Source organism: Aspergillus pseudotamarii (assembly GCF_009193445.1).
Source record: "Aspergillus pseudotamarii strain CBS 117625 unplaced genomic scaffold BDV38scaffold_9, whole genome shotgun sequence".
Classification (NCBI taxonomy): domain Eukaryota; kingdom Fungi; phylum Ascomycota; class Eurotiomycetes; order Eurotiales; family Aspergillaceae; genus Aspergillus; species Aspergillus pseudotamarii.
This window is the reverse complement of record NW_022475023.1, coordinates 650,568-671,605: the sequence shown is the minus strand read 5'-3', so window position 1 is coordinate 671,605 and position 21,038 is coordinate 650,568. Positions and strand designations below refer to the sequence as shown.

At 48.4% G+C, this 21,038-nt stretch overlaps 7 protein-coding genes across 7 annotated transcripts; 3 read left to right on the top strand and 4 right to left on the bottom strand.

Annotated features, from left to right (window-relative positions):
* The first annotated feature begins 319 nt into the window (after positions 1–319).
* Positions 320–1,442, top strand: BDV38DRAFT_238910 (centromere protein H). Its single transcript, XM_032053720.1, has 3 exons — positions 320–552; positions 638–809; positions 891–1,442. The coding sequence occupies exons 1-3, from the start codon at positions 375–377 to the stop codon at positions 1,258–1,260; spliced, it is 720 nt and encodes a 239-aa protein (XP_031917232.1). The 5' UTR covers positions 320–374; the 3' UTR covers positions 1,261–1,442.
* Positions 1,443–4,658: 3,216 nt separating this feature from the next.
* Positions 4,659–5,135, top strand: nhp6 (high-mobility group nucleosome-binding protein; the record flags this gene model as incomplete). The annotated part of the gene is made up of 4 exons (XM_032059064.1): positions 4,659–4,719; positions 4,772–4,867; positions 4,925–5,046; positions 5,103–5,135. 4 exons carry the CDS (start codon positions 4,659–4,661, stop codon positions 5,133–5,135), a joined length of 312 nt encoding a protein of 103 aa, XP_031917231.1.
* Positions 5,136–8,003: 2,868 nt separating this feature from the next.
* On the top strand, positions 8,004–9,499 carry BDV38DRAFT_268825 (uncharacterized protein; the record flags this gene model as incomplete). The annotated part of the gene is made up of 5 exons (XM_032056847.1): positions 8,004–8,419; positions 8,490–8,900; positions 8,951–9,028; positions 9,080–9,312; positions 9,369–9,499. The coding sequence occupies 5 exons, from the start codon at positions 8,004–8,006 to the stop codon at positions 9,497–9,499; spliced, it is 1,269 nt and encodes a 422-aa protein (XP_031917230.1).
* Positions 9,500–10,458: 959 nt separating this feature from the next.
* On the bottom strand, positions 10,459–11,597 carry BDV38DRAFT_238871 (CCDC174 family protein). Its single transcript, XM_032053719.1, has one exon. It carries the CDS (start codon positions 11,579–11,581, stop codon positions 10,520–10,522), a length of 1,062 nt encoding a protein of 353 aa, XP_031917229.1. The 5' UTR covers positions 11,582–11,597; the 3' UTR covers positions 10,459–10,519.
* Positions 11,598–11,946: 349 nt separating this feature from the next.
* On the bottom strand, positions 11,947–14,537 carry BDV38DRAFT_268823 (heme-dependent oxidative N-demethylase family protein; the record flags this gene model as incomplete). The annotated part of the gene is made up of 6 exons (XM_032056846.1): positions 11,947–11,968; positions 12,007–12,724; positions 12,779–13,110; positions 13,424–14,168; positions 14,228–14,384; positions 14,436–14,537. 6 exons carry the CDS (start codon positions 14,535–14,537, stop codon positions 11,947–11,949), a joined length of 2,076 nt encoding a protein of 691 aa, XP_031917228.1.
* Positions 14,538–15,080: 543 nt separating this feature from the next.
* BDV38DRAFT_279603 (uncharacterized protein) lies at positions 15,081–15,465 on the bottom strand (the record flags this gene model as incomplete). The annotated part of the gene is made up of 2 exons (XM_032059063.1): positions 15,081–15,326; positions 15,400–15,465. The coding sequence occupies 2 exons, from the start codon at positions 15,463–15,465 to the stop codon at positions 15,081–15,083; spliced, it is 312 nt and encodes a 103-aa protein (XP_031917227.1).
* A 393-nt stretch (positions 15,466–15,858) lies between these two features.
* Positions 15,859–19,633, bottom strand: BDV38DRAFT_222072 (putative DUF221 domain protein). The gene is made up of 3 exons (XM_032052804.1): positions 19,227–19,633; positions 18,557–19,105; positions 15,859–18,484 (listed from the first exon to the last, which is right to left on the bottom strand). The coding sequence occupies exons 1-3, from the start codon at positions 19,305–19,307 to the stop codon at positions 16,253–16,255; spliced, it is 2,862 nt and encodes a 953-aa protein (XP_031917226.1). The 5' UTR covers positions 19,308–19,633; the 3' UTR covers positions 15,859–16,252.
* Positions 19,634–21,038: the final 1,405 nt, after the last annotated feature.

Sequence of the window (21,038 nt, the reverse complement as noted above, 5' to 3'; positions counted from 1 at the left end):
ATGGAGGAACCTGAACATACGATGCGAACGACACCGGATCAGCAAGCAAATGCTCACCCGTGTGAGCGATATATATGTGTAAAGACATCCCCACCTCACCTGCCGAACAGAGCGGCTCCAAAAGTTCTTTGTGAGGTGAAGGATACCGAAGGGGAGATAAGGGAGTTTCGTTCATATAAACGCAAGGCATCCAGGCCAGAAGAGCTCCCCGGACCTAGACCCGTTTTGGTTGACTGACACACGCCGCCCCCGGAACCACCCAAAACAAGACCGACTTTCTCCACCGCCCGGTCGCCCTCCATACGCCGTGTGTCGATTAAAAAAAGCTTCCTATCACGCGATGCTATTTTCGGCCAGCCACGAGGTCTCATTTCATGGCATCTGCGAAAGCCCGCTCCCTGCCTCACCTGGACCCGGGTGAGGTTTCTCTGTTGGATCTTGCAGAGGATGATCCGAGGGATGCCGTTTCTTTCTCGGACAAAGAAGCGTTGATCCTGCAACTATATAATCAACTTCAGGAACAAGAACTCGAAAAGGCACTCCTCGAACAAGGTGAATTGTCCCATATGTGTTTAAGGTCTTCCGTACCTTCAAGTTTTTCATTTTTCCCGCAAACGCAAAGACTGATGTCTCGTAGATGCCGAGCTACTCTCGGGGGATGATGCAGAAGAGCAGCTGGCCATAGCAGAGCGCGAACTTCTAGAAGCCAGAGCTACTTACACAGTCAGGCGGAAGGCACTTGGAGCTGTTCTTATGACAGACCCTACTCTCAAAGCTGTTCATATGAAAGCCACATATCCGGCTGAACAGTATGTCATCACTCTCTTTACTTGTCTCATCTACGCATGTATACTGGGCTTGGCATTTGACACACTCCTAACATATTATAGAAATCTTCTTCGTCTTATCAATAGACGGGATGTGCTCTCGTTAGCACATGAGAACTTGAATACTGCGCTTAGCTCGACTCTTAAAAAGTTGTCTAACGCGGAGGTGGAAAATCTGCAACTTCACCAAAAGAACAAAGCGCTCGTCCGAGAGCTACTAAATCTGACGAAGAATGACGAATCATGGAGGGAAGAATTGAATGATATGAGTATAAAGAAGCAATTAGAGCAAGTCAAAGCGGATCACCAAAAAAGCAAAGCGAAATGGGAAACCATAAAAAGTATTACCAGCGCTATCGTTGTCGGCAGTGGTGTGAACTGGGCTGAAGAAGAAGAGCTCGTGGCTCTTGTATTGGACGACTCTGACGACTGATGGTTTGGTGACGATAAAATTTCTTCTACTTCTTTTCTTTTTCTTTTTCTTTTTGGTTTTTCCTTTCTATCGGACCAGGCTGGGGCCATTTCGAAGGCGTTGATATACCCATTTAAATACCTACTACGGAGTAGAATAGAAGAACAATATGATATCGTGTTTAATCCTATATTGCGGGCTATATGAACTGTAGAGAAAAAGGCTGTGGGAGGTGACCGATAACCTTCTAAGTTTTTATTTATTTATTCTATTTATTCTTATTCTTATTATTATTTTTTTTTCGTCTTTTGTGTTTACAGATCACACTCTGTAACCATGTCAACAAAACCAAACTGAAGAGGACGATTACAATTCTGCACGACCCACGTGACATCATGGCGGAGCCGATGACGGCAAAGACGCATTCGTCATGCTCAGTACGATTTTTGCAAGCACACCCCGAAAAACATGGATGGGGAAGTTTATTCAATCCTCCAGATAACGAAATAAATTACAACGAGACTTAGCCCACAGCGCTAAGGTACAGGTAAAATCACAAGGCACTCCACATTTCATCAGATGGTGGGAGCTGAAAAAATAAAAAGAAACAGGAAAAGAAAAAAAATTTTTTTAAGGAAAATACAAGCCCCATAATATGTATGAGCATATAAAGAGCGCGTATCAAGAAGCATGGGAGAAAAGAATAATCAGGCCAAAGAGGAGCCGGTGTTTCCACATGGAACCAGATTCGATCACCCCCTCATTATTATTAATGGGCAGATACAGGACCTTACTTACAATACCATGATCGGTCACTGCCCCAATAATACAGATCCAGTATTTGCCGGTAAACTGGATGGTGTTGTTTGGCGTGGAATGCAGTGGCATTTAATAACAAAGAGTGAGCAGTACTTTGTGATCTATGCAAAAGCTTACAGTACCGACTACTAGTTCATTACGATCATCTATTTATCCAAGTTTTTTGCATGACACTAAATGGTTAATTTATTTTCTTAGTATCATCTGCAGTGAAGATTGGAAGTCACTATCCGGCAATCAACACTGTCGTTCACTACATGGACCCTGGAAACAAACTGACAGCCGCTTTGTCCTCCGTGGTACAAATGATTCATCATCCATAGGAGTGAAATTCCCACAAATCAGTCCCTGGAACCACTGCCCCAAAGACGAGATTGTAATACTCCTGGGTTGACCATGGGAAACAAGAAATGAAGGCAGTGGTATGATGACCGAGCACAATTGGCATCCGTCTAGTCTACTAAACAAGTGTCGTAAGCTATCTTTTACTGGGCGTTGATGCTCTCAGCGGCCTCATTGGTAGATGCTCTGGGTGTGTGGCTTTGCGTTAAAAAACTTATTGCTGAGCTATGTGTCTAGCTACTAGTATCTATCCCTTAAGACTACGACCGCCTCTCTCATTGGTAGACGACTGTATGCCAGGAGAAGAGCGCTATTTAGTGTCGTTGGAAAGACTGTGCAAGGTACCTCCTCGTCGCCCGTACACGCCAATTCGATCAAGCATTCTGTTGCCCGTGCAAGGGGCCCTTGGATGTATAACCACATAAACCCATAATACCTGAGGCTAGTAGAGGTTATATCATACTAAACTAAACGGTTCTCACGGATACGTATCCTTGTCCAAACCAAATTACCCCGGACCCTCAGCACATGTAACTGGCACAAGTGCCGAGGGGAAGCAATGAATAATGAAATGTCCATTGGGTTTCTTCAACGGTATATCTAACAGAGAAGGGAGTCCGTAAGGGAAATAGAGTAGAAAAAGGTACGGACGGATTAGTATAAAAAAAATAAATTAGCAGTGCACTATAACCCTAAAGCATCAATTGACTTCTAGGTGGAAGGCTAGGACTACTGTTTATCCAAGAATGGATAAATTTATGCACAACAGAGATTATACTATCGCAAAATTGGATCCAGCATGAATTCAAGTAGTTTCACATATATTGAATGATCCAAGCCTACTCAAATTAACTATAGGCAGTACAAAGCCGTAGTGAAGTCGTAGCTAAGTTGGCTAGAAAGATTGCATAGGGGAACGGAGTATATACATACACGGTACGGAGATTTTTGCAGGATGGGAAAGTAATCATAGTATGGGAAGTACTGGAATCCGACTGCGACGTTACTACTGTACCGTACTACCACCACCACCGTCCATATTCCGTCAATCAATGGATACTGCGGTGTATGTATTTTACCTGATGTAATTTATCCACATGGTGGGAAAAGTAGGTAACCTGATAGTGGCGGCGGCTGATTCATGTATTGTGACCGTCATGTATCATACAATACACTAGCTCATAGTGGAGCTTTGTCGAAGCAATTCATCAACGAAAATTCGTCGCTGGCAAACTTGTCTGACCAGATAAGCTCAAAGAAGCCATAGAGCCGATACCAATTGTTTCGGAGCAAAGATTCTGCTACTTCAGTCGTCCGCTCGCTCAACAAAGTGCGGGTGTTTAATGAAGATGACAGTGTTGATTCGGTTGTAAGGGACCACCGATGGAAGGCTGTACATGACGTGTATGATACCATACCACCCATTCCCCGAACACACCATAGCCAGTCGCAGCCAGCCGACTTCCCTTGCTGTGCTTGCCCACTTCCCCCCTTCGTAAGTGCGAGTGAGTAGGTAAGTAGTGGCCCGCCCTCCCGTCTCTCTCTTCTCTCTCCTACTACTACTACTCTCCCCTCTCCCTCTCTCTCTCACTCTACCTACTCTCCCTCACTACGCTTCCCATACAATTCTCTCTTCCCCATACAAAAAAGTACTGCATATCCGCATCGGTGAGTTCACTAGTAAACACTCGCACTTCTCACATTGACTCTACACAACAAACACAATTATTCTTTTCTTCCAAAGCTGTCTGTTTCCACTGTGAAGGCCTTCTTCGAATGCCGTTTCCCTTGATTTTTTTGTCATGGCTTCGCGATCTCATCGTCGCGCACCTGCGACGGCAACTATATAGTTCCAGAAATAATGCGTGAACCCAAACTGACTTTACTCCCCAACAGGCCAAAACTGCCGACCTCAGAACACTGCTACTTGATTTTTTTTCTGAGTCAATTGTCGGGTAAGTGTCTTGCGCGCTTTTTCCTTTTCGTGTTCTGCCTTAACTTGCGCCCGTGATCGGACTTGTTTGGGGGGCGCGCTTTTACGCTCTGGCCGCACCGTACTTTTTCCACCGCGCGCAGAGTCGCATTAGTCGCACCCTGAACTGGATCTGTTCATTTCTTCATTATTCTTTCGCTTTTTCTTTGTTCTCATTATTTCCATCCAATCCTTGCCAACGCGCCCAAGCCGCTCTTTACATTGGCAAATCCTCTTGGCTTCGAACCTTCTAACAAGACTTTGTTCTCAACAGATCACACTAAAGATGCCTAAGGAAAAGACCACACGTAAGGCCAAGGGTACCCGCGTTGAGCGCAAGAAGAAGGGTATGTTCCCCGTCTATATCTCCTGAAGCACACTGACTGATCTCAACTGTAGACCCCAACGCACCCAAGCGTGGTCTCTCCGCGTACATGTTCTTCGCCAACGACAACCGTGAGAAGGTTCGCGAAGAGAACCCCGGCATCTCTTTCGGTAAGATACGCAAACTCGAGGTGCATTCTCTGATCGGATCAGCTAACCCCGGAACAGGTCAGGTTGGCAAGATGCTCGGTGAGAGGTGGAAGGCCCTGAGCGACACTGAGCGCCGCCCTTACGAGGAGAAGGCTGCCGCTGACAAGAAGCGTTACGAAGACGAGAAGGCGAGCTACAACGTATGAGACCCCAGTCACTTCTTCCATGTAGACAATGCTAACGGACTGAATTTCAGGCTGCCCCCGAGGACGATGAGGAATCTTCTTAAAATGTTTCTTCCCCTCGCAGGTCTTGTGAATCTTGACCGACTGGCGTTTCGTGTTGTTTATTCCCGCTAATTGCCTGACTTGTATTTGTCGCCTCTTATATTTCCTTTTACTCAATGGTTTCTGGTATGGGATGACGGTGGTTTCTCCTTGCTTTTCTGTTCATGAAGGATATTCAATGGGACATGTTTACTGTATGGACTGGCGGCTTTGGGACGAATTTGACTTAACTCGAGGGAGCCCGGCGCTGTTTTCCAGATCGGCGGGAGAACCTTGTTTTGAGTATCTATGGTGAAATATGAATTGAAGCTGTTGAGGCAAGCAAATCTGCTGTACACTAGCCTAATCAACCGCATCCTTACCTTTTCTCTGTTGATCGCCCCAGCGGGTCTGCGTGCCATAAATGAACATTAAGCTTATGTCGAGTATGAAGGAGGGTTGAGAACAAGAACACAAGTGAATCAATTTCTCTAAGGCTTGTGTTGGTGTTGAAGCTGTGGAATTGCAAGGGAGCTCTCCTGGCCCAAGCTCCAGCGATGACGCGGGGGTAAACTTGTTTACGTGTTGGACCCGCGCGTCTTCCGTACATCCGATATCTCCGATAGTCAGTCGCCTTGGTGCCTGAAACCCCAAATGAACCGTCGCAAGTTGCCACCAGTTCAGTGTCTAGACTCTCATACCTACTTAAATATCCCCCATCTCCCCTCTTAATTTGGTCAACCAGTACCTACTAATATTCTGACACAACACATCTTGCTTACGCTATGAGTTTCGAGATATGCAGTCTTGAGCAGTGCCATCCAAACAAAAGCCGCCAGCATGGCCAAGAACATATGTACATACATACGCTAGGGCACACATAACTATTTTCCGCGCGCAACTGTGCTTGTTCCGGCACTTGTGCGTCACGCTGCTATTTTCTGACTGGGCAGTTGGTGGACCTTTGAGGGTCATGAATATCCGTCAGGCAGAAATCACATATGATTCAACATGTTTGCTATACTAACCACCTGGAAGCGATAGGATTTGTCGACTAAAAATCTAGAGCTGTGTGTCTACCCAAGAAGGGTTCCCGAACGCCCTGTGGTGCGTGGGTTGATTCTAACTGTATATGGCCCAAATGAGAAGAGTCGAAGGGCAGAGAGTGTACCCATTGCTCTACATTACAGTTGCAATCCGTATCGGCACCTGGGCTCAATACTATTTGCACAATATTGAGATTCTCTACGAAGGTGATGGCTGAAACTTTTAGGGAAAGCTTGCCCTCCCTGGAACAGACGTCAAGAAACAAAGGCTTCAGATATTCACGGCTTGGTGACTCTGAATCCAGGATGTCTCCGGTAATACCTGGAGCTTTAGGTTGACCTTCATTACCCTTATTGTTCTCCTTCCTGCTAAGAAGGTCGGTCCTCTCTGGAGCCAGATATCACTTTCTCAGTCTGTCGTAGTGGAACTATGGAGCTTATCTGTTCTTGTCAAGGGCCGAGAAGGCCATTTAGCGTTGTATAAGCAAGAACTCAGTCCCTTCCAAGCCATGGGTTTGGCATGCGAATTCATAGGTTCATGACAGAGAGTGGGCCTTTGACTGTCTTGTGAAGAATATTAGTAGTTCTTCTCCCGTGTTCAAAGATAGCATTTCATACGTGGGTTGAATGGAGAAGATAGATGAGCCGAGATTGTCCACCTACTAAGTCCGTTTGCTTACCAGCCGGTACTATAGTCATGGATAGATATACCCACTACAACATTGATCGAAGAAGGGGTTCGTCCAAGTCAATGATTATCTCGTGACCCGGTTGGTCAGTGACACGGGAATTCCTACCCGTTAACGTGACTACATCAATTTCCTACTTCCTTCTCGCTGCATGTCAGCCACCGGAAATGGACTTGTCTTCCGCCGTCACGATGCCCCAGCTCTTGTTTCATTGTTCCCGAGGTTTTCTTTAGGAAAGGATTGATCGTTTCTCCCCTCAAACAAGAATGAATTCTTTTGCTGAACAGTGACAAGCTGTGTGTGAGTGAGTATTAGTTACACTGTCAGTCTGTCCAGCCTGTCCATCACCGCTCAATGGCGCCAATGCAGCTCCGCTCCTCGTTTATTGGCTTTGTCCCTTCTCCGCTATGGACACGTCAACGATCCCAAGTCAGTTAGACACTTGGAGGGCAATTACCCTATACGTTTCAAGCCATGGTCAGCATGAGAGCCGCAAGTGAGGGTCATGGATGGCTTGGGGTTTATAGGGCTCGTTCCATTGACTATCGGGTTCGATCTTTGCCCCACTTGACGGCATCCTTGACCCGCATTTCTCTCGACAGATGATTGTTTAGTTGATGAGTTATCTAATTTCCCTTAGGTTCTGCAAGAAATTGATTTTGGAAATCTTCCTGGCTGTGAAAGACTCGATCGTCTCTTTTTCTTCTTCCTATAATTGAAGGGGTCAGTCCGGGAGAGCACTAACCCGTTAGTCCCTCAGGCGTGCGTCTCCAGTCGATACGATGCATGCGGATCGCACAACACTCTCTTCGAACGCCCTCGTTGCATTATTCTACGACTGAGTTGTCGTCGGGTCACCCCTCCACAGCTAAATCTGTTCCGACTTACCCTTATGAACAGGCTTATTTAGCTTTAACCTTCTTCTCCCCAATTCTTTCCTTTTTGGTTTTTTACCTTTCCTTGTCCAATATAAGATCGCTGGCAGGGTTGTCTCCCTACCCTTTCTACGTCGGTGTTGCTTCCTTCCTATACCTCACCGACTATCATATAACATCCCCATCCGCTCCCCACCTACTGTTCAAGTGTCACGCAAGGGTCTTATATATTTATTGTATGTGTATGTATCTGCATGGCCCATTAGAGGTAAACGTCCATCATGGCCCTGCGTACTTCCGCCGATAACGCAGAGGATGTGGCCGCTGGCTTTCGTGAATTTCGTGAGCATCTCCCCGGACATGAAGCGGAAATCACTGGCCTTATTGCGGATCTTTTTGCCATCAGTTCAGCTTTGAAGAGGTTGGATGACCTGACAAACGATCGTCGTCATCAGCATAACCTGGCCATCGTGCACCCGGACCTGGAATTGGTCCGTACTAGCTTGAAGATCACCCTCGAGGATATCGTCGATTTCTTCGGCGATCTGGAAGTGCGCAGAGGCTCTGCCCGAGATGTCTATCGTCGAACCTGGATTGAAATGTGTGAGTTCTTCCGGGACGAGGGGAAGGACTCACCCCCCACGCGCTTAGCCAGGTACAAGACGTATTTGAATGAATTAGAGGATCATATGACCGAGTATGCCATTCTACTTTAACGTCTTGCCACTATAGTGCTGTGTTCTTACTTATGTCCTCGGGTTGAATAGCAAGTTTCCTGATCCCTCGTTCATGGCTAGCCTTCGCAATGGTCTGAAGGGATTGCTAGCCCAGCAATGCAGTCGATTACCACACCAACTGGGAAGCATGTCTCTCAGCACACCGTCCTCTCCCAGTAGCCATAGCGCTGAACCTGGCAGCCCGGTTAGCGACCGCCGGCCTCGCAATAAAAGGTCCTACGAGCGAGCAAGACCTTCTCATACGTCTCCCCAATCACCTCTTTCTCCTGCATCTGGAAATTTCTCAGACGTCCCACCATCGGCCCCGGATGCACCGGGATCCCCTTTCACTAGTTCAGCCACGAGCCACTCCCTGGGTTCCAACACCATCAGTGACCATTGGGCAAAAAGTGCATTCAAGGAAGCGCGTGCAGCGACTCGGATTCCATATGTTGGAGAAAGGTAAGGTGCTATAGTACAACCAAAGAGCACCTGAGCTGATACTTGCTTAGTTCTAAATGTCTTGGTGATGTCACTCCCGGGGTAAAGCGATGGCTCAATGAGACGGGGTTCGAGGAGCTTTTTCAATTGTACGCGTATAAGAACTTCACTTCTGCATACTTTCTGCTAACATGATACAGAGCCTTTAACGGCGATTCGGACTTACGTGTGTATTTGTATGTACGAGAAGATGACCACCGAGCGCGCATCGTATGCAAAACCTCTCGCTCGCCCCGCTCCAGCGACTACCACTGCCTCCCTCTGAATATGCTGGAGATTGTCCGTGTCGGCTCCTGCCTGCAGTTGTGCCGACGGCGCCGTGGCGGTCATGAACTTGTTTTGTGGGCTAATCTCAAGTTCAGTACGCTTGAGCGTGCGTATTAACTCCACCCCTACGTTTTTTGGAAATGGCACTGAATAATCGAACAGATATGGTACTGTTTTTCTGCACGTTCCTGGCTCTTCGCTCTCAGGACTGTGGCCGGCCAGTGGATCGCATCCGTGATTATGAGTTAGACGATGAAGAAGAGCTGTTTGGAGGGTATGAGAACTCTCAATAACAAGCTAAGTGGGTGGTATATTAACTGAGGTTTTGTAGGCCTATTGTCGACGACAATTTCCTTCATGCGCTACGCATATACAAAGACCGAACATCTGGCGCCATAAGACTCCAGGCATCAGTACATAAAGGGGAAATGAAACGGTGGGATTCCCGGGGATGAGATGAAACTAGTCCTTTTACTCATTGGTAATTGATATAGTGCTCCAGTTTGGACAGCATTCATCACAAATCATATTGGCACACGAGGTTGGATCCGTCAAGCTGATTCAAGAGTTGTTCTACTACGTGAACTTCATCGGACGATTTTCACATTTGATCACTACGACCCACCACGCACGTCCAGAGGAGAGCATATAATAAAGTTTTCAAATCGTTCTGGTTGGTCAATTTATTTCTTTGTTCTTATGTTTCTTGACGTCCCATGGTACCTACCGTATACTGATTCCAGTACTTCAGATGCCCAAGGATTCATGCAGACTATTGCCGAACTCGCTGGCCACTGACCTCGTCTTTCGACTTCCTCATATCATTGCCTATTTATGGGTCAACAACATACTAAATATATATGAAAAAGGTGGGATTTATGAATAAACAAAAGCAGGAAAAACAAAGAATCTCCTTAATGACACCCAACGACCAGCGCCCATGACACTGTTATATTATCCTAATTATCAAACAATCACGATTAATGACTTATGCTTACGAGTTCATGAGCTGACGAAGCTAACTTGGTGGTATTCTGGTCTCTTTCAATGTTACAAAAAACAAAAAGTCGCCCCGCCACTCCTTGATGGTGTGAATAGGGTCTGAATTCAGCTGGCTGATTGTCGCCTGCGCGAGACATTTTTTTTTTTTTTTACGTTACTACTATTCTAAACTTGCAGGTTTTCCAGAAGGGAATTGATTACTTTATGTCTTTTTTAGCAATCACAATATTTTCTAGAAGAAATGAAAATCATGATCTAGCAGAGCAAAGGGGTATCTTAGAAATCTTAGAGCATAATATACAGGAAATACATCAAACACCAACATCTCCCAGCTTAGCAAGAAAAATCTCCGCCTGCCTCTTTGACCGTAACTCTCCAATCTTCTTCCGCCGTTCATCTTTAACCCGCTCTCGCTCTGCCTTTCTCTCTCGGCGGACTTCCCGTTCGTGCTGAGTTTCATTCCGCACGTTCATAAGATCCTCCATCTGCTGCCGGCGCACATTCTCATCTTTGGAGAAGGCATAAAATCCGGTGCCCCGATTCCGGACCTCCGCGTCCGCGTCATAATGCGTCTCTTCCGGTGGAGTAGGAGACCGATCTCTCCGCTTAGCCAGGTACGACATCTGCGCCGCCAAACCGGCATCAGGATTGAACGCCTCAGCCTGCACAGCAGCCCCATAGATCAGATTGTCCGGCCGAGAAGGCCGCCAACGTTCCTTCGCGTCACCCCGTTCGCTCTCTTCCTCCTTTAATCGGGCCGCACGAGTCGCCTCGGCTCTGGTCCCCCGACGAGCCCGACCAAGCTCATCTTCATACGAAATAACCGATGCGTTCTCATCAGCATCCTCCTCCTCCTCTTCTTCCTCGCCGTCACTCCCAGAACCCTTCCCTCGCTGCGCATCTGCCCATTTCTGATCAAAATCCACCAGCCCCTCTTTCTCCCGCCGCCGTAGTCGCGCGAGATACTCGTCCTGCGTTTCCTCTTCCGAGTCGCTCCCGGCCGCCAGGTACAGCCCCTTCTTCAGATCCTCGTACATCCGCGCCTTCTCCTCCATACGCCGCTTGGAGCGGTGCAGCGTGGCGGTGTCTACGCCCCCAATGTCTTGGGATCGCTGATGTGTTTGGTGGGTGTCATCGTCGCGGAGGTCAGCGGCGGCACGTTTCTGGGCGCCTTTGTTGGGGCGCGCGAAGATGTCTGATTTGTTGGTTTTGGATGGTCGGGGTCGGCCGCGGGTGGAGGAGTCAGCATCTTTGTTGATGAGGGAGGAAAGAGCTGTTGTGAAAGCGAGGGTAGAGGAGGAAGGGGCATTAGATTGAGATTGAGGGGTTGATTTGGAGCGGGGAATGCCGTATAGTGAATTTGGATTCGACATTATGGTGGATTGTTGGAGATGTTGGAGTAAGAGTATTGAGGTTTTGGAAGATTTAATAGATATGCGGCCGTAATCGATAAGGCGTGATTGAACAGAAATGGACTAGGTGGGAATAGGCAGGTATGACTAAGGTCCATGGATGGCCCCGCGGAAACCCCTCCAGACTTGTTCACTCCATATCCTATCGATATATTCTCTCTCGGTGCTTCTCTTCTTTCCCTTGTCTTTCTGGAGGTGCTTTCTCTCTTGTTCGATATTTGATTTACTTCATCCGGTTACCATTCAAGCCCAGTTCCCGATCAATTACCTATCATCATGTCGAACCCCGTCTATCTCGGTGTCATTGGTACGTACCAAAAGAATATCTACAACCAACAACAACAACAACTCATACACTACACCCCATTCAATCCCAATTTTTAAACAGGGTACTAATAGCATCGCAGGAGTCGGAGGTGTAGGCACATCCTTCCTGAGCCAACTTGCCCGTCTCCCCAACGCTCCCAAGCTCGTCCTCCTCGCCCGCTCCAGCCAAACCCTCCAGTCTCCGACACCGGCCTACTCCCCCGCCATCCCCGCTGCAGACTGGAAAACCGCCGTTGAGACCCCCTCCCTGATCAAATCGGGCGCTCTCTCCGTCGACGAAATTGCCTCCTACCTCTCCTCCGCCCCGGGTCGCTCCATTCTCGTCGACAACACCAGCGACCTCACCCTCGCCAGCTCCTACCCCGTTTTCCTCCGCAAGGGCATCTCCATCGTTACCCCCAACAAGAAGGGTTTCTCCTCCGACCTCTCCCTGTGGAAGGACATTTTTGCTGCCGCCGCAGAGGGCAAGGCCCTTGTATACCATGAGAGCACCGTCGGTGCAGGTCTCCCCGTGATCTCCACCCTCCGCGATCTCGTTAGCACCGGGGATGAGGTTACTCGCATCGAGGGTGTCTTCTCCGGCACACTGTCCTTCCTGTTCAACACCTTCGCCCCGGTTTCTGGGCCATCCGGCGCAAAGTGGAGCGAGGTCGTTGCGAAGGCCAAGGAACTTGGCTATACTGAGCCTGATCCCCGTGATGACCTGAACGGTATGGATGTCGCCCGGAAGCTGACTATTCTGGCACGTATCGCCGGTCTGGAGGTCCAATCTCCTGACTCATTCCCGATTGAGTCGTTGATTCCTAAGGAGCTCGAGTCGGTGCCCTCCACTGCTGATGGTATCAAGGAGTTCATGACTCGCTTGCCCGAGTTCGATGGTCAGATGTCGGCTATTAAGGAGGCTGCTGAGAAGGAAGGTAAGGTTGTGCGTTACGTTGGTAGCGTTGATGTGGGTAAGAAGGAGGTCCGTGTCGGCCTGCAGTACTTCGACAAGGATAGCTCCATTGCTGGTCTGAAGGGCAGTGACAACATCATCAGCTTCTACACGAAGCGTTACGGTGGCAACCCCCTCGTTGTCCAGGGCAGCGGTGCTGGCGGTGACGTGACTGCCATGGGCGTGTCCGCCGACCTGATGAAGGTCGTGCAGAGACTGCAGTAAGCCACTTTATCGAGAGACCAAGGAATGGTCTGACTTGGATATGAGAAAGAAAGAAACCAACAAAAGTAATAGAATGAAGAAACAACACGAACAATGATTACGAGCGCAGAAACTCTTTCACAGCCTCGCCCCAAACAGGTCCCCGTTTATACCAATGCATTTCAGGCACATTCCCCTCTTTCAACCCATCAATAGCAGCCGCCAGATCCTCCCCTAGCCCTTCATCCTTGATCATCTGGATTGGGTATGTATACGTATGAAACGCAAACACCAATCCCTTGCTCTGAGGAAGGCGATGCAAGGTTTGCCGTTCACACCTCAAAACCGTAGAATCCACCTCTAATTCGCCAAGATTTAAAGTCTTCTCTCCTTCACCCTCATCCCCGTGCACGCCGCCAAACGCAGCGAACAGTTCCGAATCGGTAGTAATACTCCAATTGACCCTCTGCACGAACTGACCGACCTCGATCCGCGCAAAGAATCGGTCCATACTGCGCTCAAGCTTCTCCTTATACCCCGGGACCGGGGTGTGGATGGACGCGAGACGGAGGCCGAGTTTCTTACGCGTGTCGAAGCCGGCAGGAAAGAAGGTCGTATATGCTTCCAGGATGTACTTTTCGGATTCTCCTTGGTTGCTCGAGGGGTGGGTTGACGATGATTCGGGGAGGAGAATGAGAAACTCCTCGTCGACTAACGTTCCCAGAATCTCGAGTTCTCTTCTCCCTGTTCTGAATCCGGGTTCGGATCCATTGAAGTGTAACGGAATCTTTGATCCTGTGACCATACTCTCGAGTATTGTCTTAGTCTCTGTTCCTGTCTTACTGTTGCCATCGCTTGGTTGGGAAGTCAGGCGGAACATCTGAGGGTACCGTGTTGGTAAATATGTCCCGACAACAAAAACATATAGCTCTCGGATTGCAGCGTAGACTCGCGGATCAGACTCGCTATTGATCCCAATGACTACGTCGGGATGTTTTTGAAGCAAGGAGGAGCGAATGGCTAGCCTGTCTTTGTACGTTTTGTCCATCTGGATGAGTGTTGAGGGGTCCAGATTCGATAATGCTTGAGGTAATCAGTATCATGTCTATACCGAGTTATGATTCTGGCTGTTTGAGACATACCCATCGTTAAGTGGTACTTTGGCTTAAAGGGCCGGAATTTCAGTGGCTCAGTAGTCTCCCAGTTAAAGTCCGGGAGGGGTTCGATGGACGGGTATGTCTTTTGGCTTTCATTGTCGGAAGTCGGCTTTGGTGTGCAGTTATTGGAGACAGCTGATTTCTATGCCTGTGAGCCAAACTATCGTCCCGAGTCCATGGAGCCAAGTCATACATATTTCCAAATGGCAACGCCGAACCCTAGAAGGGAAATGAGAAACACCACCGGTAACCTCTCCGTATAAGTGGCCATTGATTTAACCATGTAGACCCCCATCTTGTTGCTAGTCACTTATTCTGGATGCCTTGTTCAACGGAAGCCTGCTCGCAAGCTGAAGGAGTCATCGGTGAGGAGATATATAGTTCCTATGTTCGATGCTGGAGTTTAAGTTGACATTAGATATCTCTCGGTCTTGCGATTGGTCGACAATCCCGTTCAACGCCGATTGCTCAGAGCACCGAATATCTGGTCCTTTTTTACGGTGAGTGCCGTGTATATATAAGTTAATGAAATTGTAGTAGTGGGTCTGATATACATACAGGGGTATCAAATAAAAAACAAAAAAAAGACAAGTCAGACCGCCAGATAAGTCATAGCTTAAACAAGCTGACAATAGCAAACGTCAATAACTGTTGCAATATATGTCCAAAACGAAGGCAAAGTGAGAGCCAAGTCGAATATGCATACTGAAATACCAACCGGTGGGCAAACTGAAATGCGCTCTGTCGTTGACTACCTTACCAGGGTGCTCTCTGCCCTCGTCTTATTGCAATACCACGAAATCCCGTGTAAAAGTAACCAACTAGACGCATTCCTCAGTTACCTTCGTTTCAACCCGTTATTTTCTTCCTTTTCTGCCCCGGTTGCTTCGTAGCTTGCTAGCACAAAGGCCCTCCGCTGGCCATTTGGTCTTTCATTCAGGCTAGGAGCACGAGGCCGCTGCCTCCCCCTCGCCCGACCGCCAATTACGGGGAGCTCATACGTTAACATCCGCCAGACGTAGAGAGTCAAGTCGAAGATGATAAGTGTAGCCCAGGGAGCGATAGTGATGAGGCCCAGGACGAGCTGCGATAAGAAGACAGTTAGCGCACATGTCTTGGGAGACATCGGTACTAACTGCGCAACACGAATTACATACAAAGAGTCGGGCGATCCAGTTTTCAACATAGAGGAGGTCGGCTGGGAATAATGAGTACCACGCCATTTTCGTACTTGCGAAGTATGTATGTTATTTCGGTCTTTCCCGAGAATTGTTCGGCGATCGATCTACTGGAGAGCTGCGATCAGGGTATGGCGGCAATTCAAAACCAGTCCAAACGGCTGTCTAGTATAGTTGCCACCTAGTAGAGACCATGCGTATTCACCAGGAAGTTCAAGGAATTCAGGGAAGCCACCGGTGACAGCGTGGCTCGGAGCGTATTTGAGCACCTTCGTGTTCGGTTGTTTGCGGAGGCCGCGGTAACGAATGGTGGTGTTATGCGACGTGGAAAGAGGGGAAGGCAAAGGTTTGTTCGATTGAGGTCAGCCTGTGACAAGAGAGCTAAGGGAGACTAACAACCTCATCGCAGATGGAGTGCGATTAAGGGGGCGGAGACCAAGTGAAAGTACTACAGACATGAAGTTGTCAGGGGAGAGAAACAAACAAGGCATCCGAGTTCCGAGAGTTGGCCTCCGCCCAATCGGGTAATTGATACACCCTCCCAGCTTCATACAAGGATACGTACAAGACAACAAATATTATCCCAGATACTCCGGCGATAGCTCAATACATCATCCCACTTTGGTCGCTTCTATGTACAATCAATTCGGCTCATATAATACAACACAGATATCCAGATCATATGCACGTATATGCAGCGTTACTTCCGTTGACCCCCGTCCAATCATATCCAATACACTCCAAAGCTCTATAAACAACCACAAATAAAAAAAATAAAAAAAAGAAAAAGAGCTCAATACATGGTATACTCAGGTAATGTCGTTAATCACAGTTATCGTGGTCTGCGGTAGTACTCGTAGGAGGTTCTGGGATCTTCCTGCTCTATCGGCCCGTATCCTCCTGGCCGCCATCGATTGAATGGGGGAGCGCTGTCTGCCATAGCCGGCCCCTGCGCCTGACTGAGCAGGCGTGCTTCACTTTCATCGCCATGCTGATAGAGTCCGTTGCCCACCAGGCCACTATCCGAGTGGGACAGTGGGGTGCGGAACGCGGGATGGACGAGATCCTGATTACTCGTGTCATGGTTATCGTACTGTCTTAATCCAGATATGGAGGGGAGCGATGGCGTTGGAGACGCTGCTCGTGATGAAGTCGGCGACCACTCCCCTAGCCCGGTCCGCGGCGTCTGCGAGCGTTCGGTGATCAAGTCGTCCGGCCGGCCATAGATACCACCGCCGAACTCATCACGGAAATCCGGCCGGTCCTTATAGTAGGAGAAGTCGAGATGATTCTCTGGAACAACCTCGAATGGGGCGGATTCCGAGGCTTCCATCTTGGACTTTCCTGGATGAGATGCTAACATGGGATCCATCGCAATATCTGTGTATTCGCCTTCCACTTCTGAAGTGCCTATGCGACCCCGGTAGATACGCTTTAGCGCATCGGCGGCTTTTGCGTGTACCATCGGCGTGATTAGCGGTTTGTTGAGCGCCGGGTGGCCAAATTTGGAACTGAGTCGATCTGATGCCTTCTTGCTCGACTTCCCAGTCTCCAAGGCTTCGGCATCGCTCAGATTCGCACGATTGTAATATTTCATATCAATGTCAAACGTCCGCACACAGTACCACTTGAACCCCAGTAACAGAAGAGGTAATGGGATTACACAGAAAACCATTGTCCAGGTGCCTCTAGCCGTAGCCACCAGCGCAACGACAGCGTTGGATAGAATAGCTGCAAAGACCATACGGTTGAACACAACGCGCCAAAACTGCCCTCCGGATTCGTTCTTCGTGACAAGCACATACATCAGCAGATATTTTTTCATCATGGCATCCAATCCGAAATAGAGAGCAGTGACTGGCAGAACGATGGGCTGCAAAGTCGCAAAGCACAACGCTACGGTGGCGTAAAATAAGAAATAGTTATAGTAGCTTGCATATTCAAATGGAGGCGGAGCCGTCCATTCGATAGCCTGTCGCGGTGTTGGCGCCAGAAAGGTCTTGGAGAACCATACCCAGACCAAGGGAACTAGCTGTACGAGGTCGATCGCCGCTCCTAGGTTCCTCTGTAACAAGTAGGTCACCCAGAAGGGAGACACATTACACAATGCACTCACGGCCTTGGAGTAGAAGCCTCCATCAATCATAGCTTGCCAGGCATTCTCATTCTCCTTCTTGTCAATAACAGCTGCAATGAATGTCCACGCGGCTGAGAACAGTGAAAATACCACGAGATTGTTGAAGACGAAGAATGAATAGAGATGGTGAAGCACGTGCCTCTCTCGAGAACTCTTGGTTACATCACCAGCTTGGATGGACAGCCGGTGGAAGATGATGGGCAGGATAATATACACTAAGGACGTAATGGCGGGAGATAGAATACCCTGGACAGCAGCCCAGACGTGTGGGTTGGCGTTGAGGGACGTTTGAAAAGCCGGCCAGACCAATCCTAAGTTGTTCAAATTGGACAAGAAGATGGCAATCATGGCGTTAGGAACGATCCACAAGACTGTCAAGATCGAAACCCAGATGACATTGACGAAACGCTTCCATTTTCGTGCCTGTTTCGACAAAGGTAGATTTTCCCAGATGAGATCATTCGGCCGCGGAGCTAGCCTAATCGTTGTTCCCTGCGGTCGCTTTTTTCGTGCAGTGTAAGCTACCGCATGAGCGTGTTCAATCTTCTCCCAGCTGACGAAACCGAACGGCATGGCATTTCGCTTATCGATCGACGCTCGAACGTGCCGAATTTCTTCTTCTAATAACTGAATCCGATCAGTCAGATAATCAATGGCGTCTACTTTAGCGGGCGTCTCATCGTCTTTCTCTTTGCGGGGCGGGCGTATAGTAGGCCGATTAGGCGGTAGTCGATCGGGGTTTTTGAGATATTTCGCCAATACCGACTCCAGCTGGCGCACCGCTTCCTCATGTTCTCTGATGAGTTTGGGAAGACCTTTGACGTTACGGCCGATGGTGGCACGGGGTAGAGCAGCGGTGGGGTTGACACCATCGACCAGGCGCATAACACCCTCGTCCGATCGTGCTGCTGAAGGAATATCAGTGACCTAAGACGAGGGGTCAGTATATTAGTACAGAAGTGTTGCATCGTCGCTCCACTAGTAGGGCAAAATCTGTACCATCAAAGTCCGGGCATGAAGGCTACGCTGGTAGTCAGAACTCTGGAAGTATTTTCTCCGTAACGCGTAGACGGCCTTGTAGTTCCTCCAAAGGAAAAATGCCACAATCAAGTCGAAAGCCCACGCGCAAATGACTTGCCCCCAAATAGCTTGAACGGAGACATAAAGCGGAGTCATCGTCACGAAAGCCGACAACTGCGCTCTATAGTCTTTATTGCTCTGAGTAAGGTTGAGAGGAATCATTACACCGCAGCCGATTATGCTCAGAAAGATGAAGATATTGCGACACATCTTGGTGAAACGCAGGAAGACGGTGGCATCGAGACCAACGCAGTCAACGAGCTCTGGCTCTCTCGTGCGCAAAACCGGTTTCACCCAGGCAAAGAGGCCTTTTCCCACCGGCGGAGGGCTATGTTTGCGATCTGCATGTTTCACCTTAGGGGCGTAGACAACCGTGTGCCGAGGTCGGAACAGTGAAAAGAGTAGGGCAAGGAGGATGGAAGAACCGGCAGAGGTGGCCAACGAGGCCCAGACGGCGTTGCTTTGAAACTGTCCAGGTTAGCTCAGTGGCTCCAAAGGGGAAAACCAGGTATGGAGATGAACTGTGGGCCGCCTGTGCAAGAGAGAGCGGAAAAAAATAGAAGTAAATCAAAGCACAGACAATACTTACCGCGGACTTGAAAGGATCCTGGATGAGCTGCAGAAATTGGTCTATCGTATCCTCACGCCGCCATAGAGCACTAGTGTCCATGATGCCTTGACAACCAAGGCGACATGGGTTGAGGTTAATGGAATTGGAAGATAGAGGAAAGTGTAGGACGCAAGAGGAAACAAAATAAAATTGTTGTAGGAGCACTGAGACATCCAAGAGAGGAAGAATAGGAAAATGAAAGGAAAAGGTATGCACGATGGATGCGACAGATAAAAAGTGACAACAAGGAATGAATGGATAGATAGGAAGGCGAAAGAGTGGGTACAGCAGTGGAGGGGGGTCTGGAACATATCAAACTTAGTTCGTCATCCTTTGGCTCCCAAACTCCTCGGAATGTCTGACAGTACAGTCTGTCTGTAAATCCAGTGGGGAGTCGACGTCTCTTTTTGTTCCCGGCGGACGATCACTTGTACGGGAGAAGAAGATCAACGATCAATCCGTATGAAAATCAATCAGTGACGTCGAACGAGACCCTGACTCGAATGTCTCACCCGATCCCACGCATGATGCTTTTAATAGTTACTTACTTTTTATCTACAGTTGTTTCCCCATCCACGCGTGACGGGGGCAGGTGGTAAATTCCAGATTGGGAACGGGAGCCCAACGAACTAACTTCATTGAAAAGTCCCTCTCCATTCATGGCGAAATATTGAAAAACAACAAACCCAGCAAAAAGAGAATTTCTGACCCACTAGGCACCACTGATTGGTGGGAAGCCAGCTTGACTCCCGGCTGCTATTTTGGATCTCCAATCAAGGCCAACGGTTGGTCTGAAGTCTGGAACAAGGTCGAGATTTTCTGAGACATGGGTGGGGCAAGCGCTGATTGGATGTTTCCTACCGTTTTTGCCGAACGTGGAATTTCTTTGCTGTCGGATCCATGGTTTTGAATGGCTGAGCTTATGTATCGCATGTACGAGGACATGACTAAGTGTAGTAGACAATAGGAAACACATACCAAACTTCTACGGCTTCTAGTACTCTACTACTTGCTCGCCGGACAGAGTAGCTAGACATATAATTATTTTCGATCCACGGTAGACTGCTTCAAAGAAACAAGAGGTAGAGGAACAAACAAAAAAGAAATGTAAAAACTCTAAAGTGCCCGATACAATACTAGTATTCACAAAAACGACTCCAGCGCCTTTAACATGGCAGATATAAAAGGAGCCCCTACTTGAAATGCTTCTTCTGATCCTACCAGGCGATCACTGTCAGGTATCTCAGCATGAATACGACCTTCCCCTCGGCGTTGTTCCTTGCCTTTCTCTCTGCCAACCCTGTGGGTGCAGTACCTCCCCAAGGGCTGAGCCTACCGGCTGCCAAATCGCCTCCAGATACGCCTTTAGAGGTGTTGGGCTCAAAGGTCATTACCGGCGTAAGCCAACCCTAACTTCAAGACGGTTAAGCTATACAACTGGCCGGATAGAAGAATGCATTTTATACACCGCGTGAGGTTTTCGCGCCAAGCCACCACGTAGTATGTCGAATGAATGTAAAACCGCCTCACCTCTGGAGGATAATAAAGGGGGAATCCATTGTCATCCAAGAATTCAAAGCGGCGTTCCTGTGGGTCGGAACTGTGGCTAATTTATTCAAATAGTACTATTGCCAATAGTAACCCATTTCGCCGGACTCCAATAGACTTTAGTCCCCAATACTAGTCGACGCTCGGATAAATTGGATACTGTTCGGAAAGGAAATTGCGTGTGTCATATGTCCCTAGAGTAACAGAAAAGGCAGGGAAAGGGGGTCGCTTGAGATTTGGATA

Bases quoted from the DNA above. Each gene is read 5' to 3' on its own strand.
- BDV38DRAFT_238910 (XM_032053720.1), top strand. From the start codon at position 375: ATGGCATCTGCGAAAGCCCGCTCCCTGCCTCACCTGGACCCGGGTGAG. The intron at 553-637 runs GTGAATTGTCCC...GATGTCTCGTAG, and splicing joins AAAGGCACTCCTCGAACAAG to ATGCCGAGCTACTCTCGGGG. The intron at 810-890 runs GTATGTCATCAC...AACATATTATAG, and splicing joins GCCACATATCCGGCTGAACA to AAATCTTCTTCGTCTTATCA.
- BDV38DRAFT_238871 (XM_032053719.1), bottom strand. From the start codon at position 11,581: ATGTCGAATCCAAATTCACTATACGGCATTCCCCGCTCCAAATCAACC.
- BDV38DRAFT_222072 (XM_032052804.1), bottom strand. From the start codon at position 19,307: ATGGACACTAGTGCTCTATGGCGGCGTGAGGATACGATAGACCAATTT. The intron at 19,106-19,226 runs GTAAGTATTGTC...TAACCTGGACAG, and splicing joins AGGATCCTTTCAAGTCCGCG to TTTCAAAGCAACGCCGTCTG. The intron at 18,485-18,556 runs GTACAGATTTTG...CCCTCGTCTTAG, and splicing joins TTCATGCCCGGACTTTGATG to GTCACTGATATTCCTTCAGC.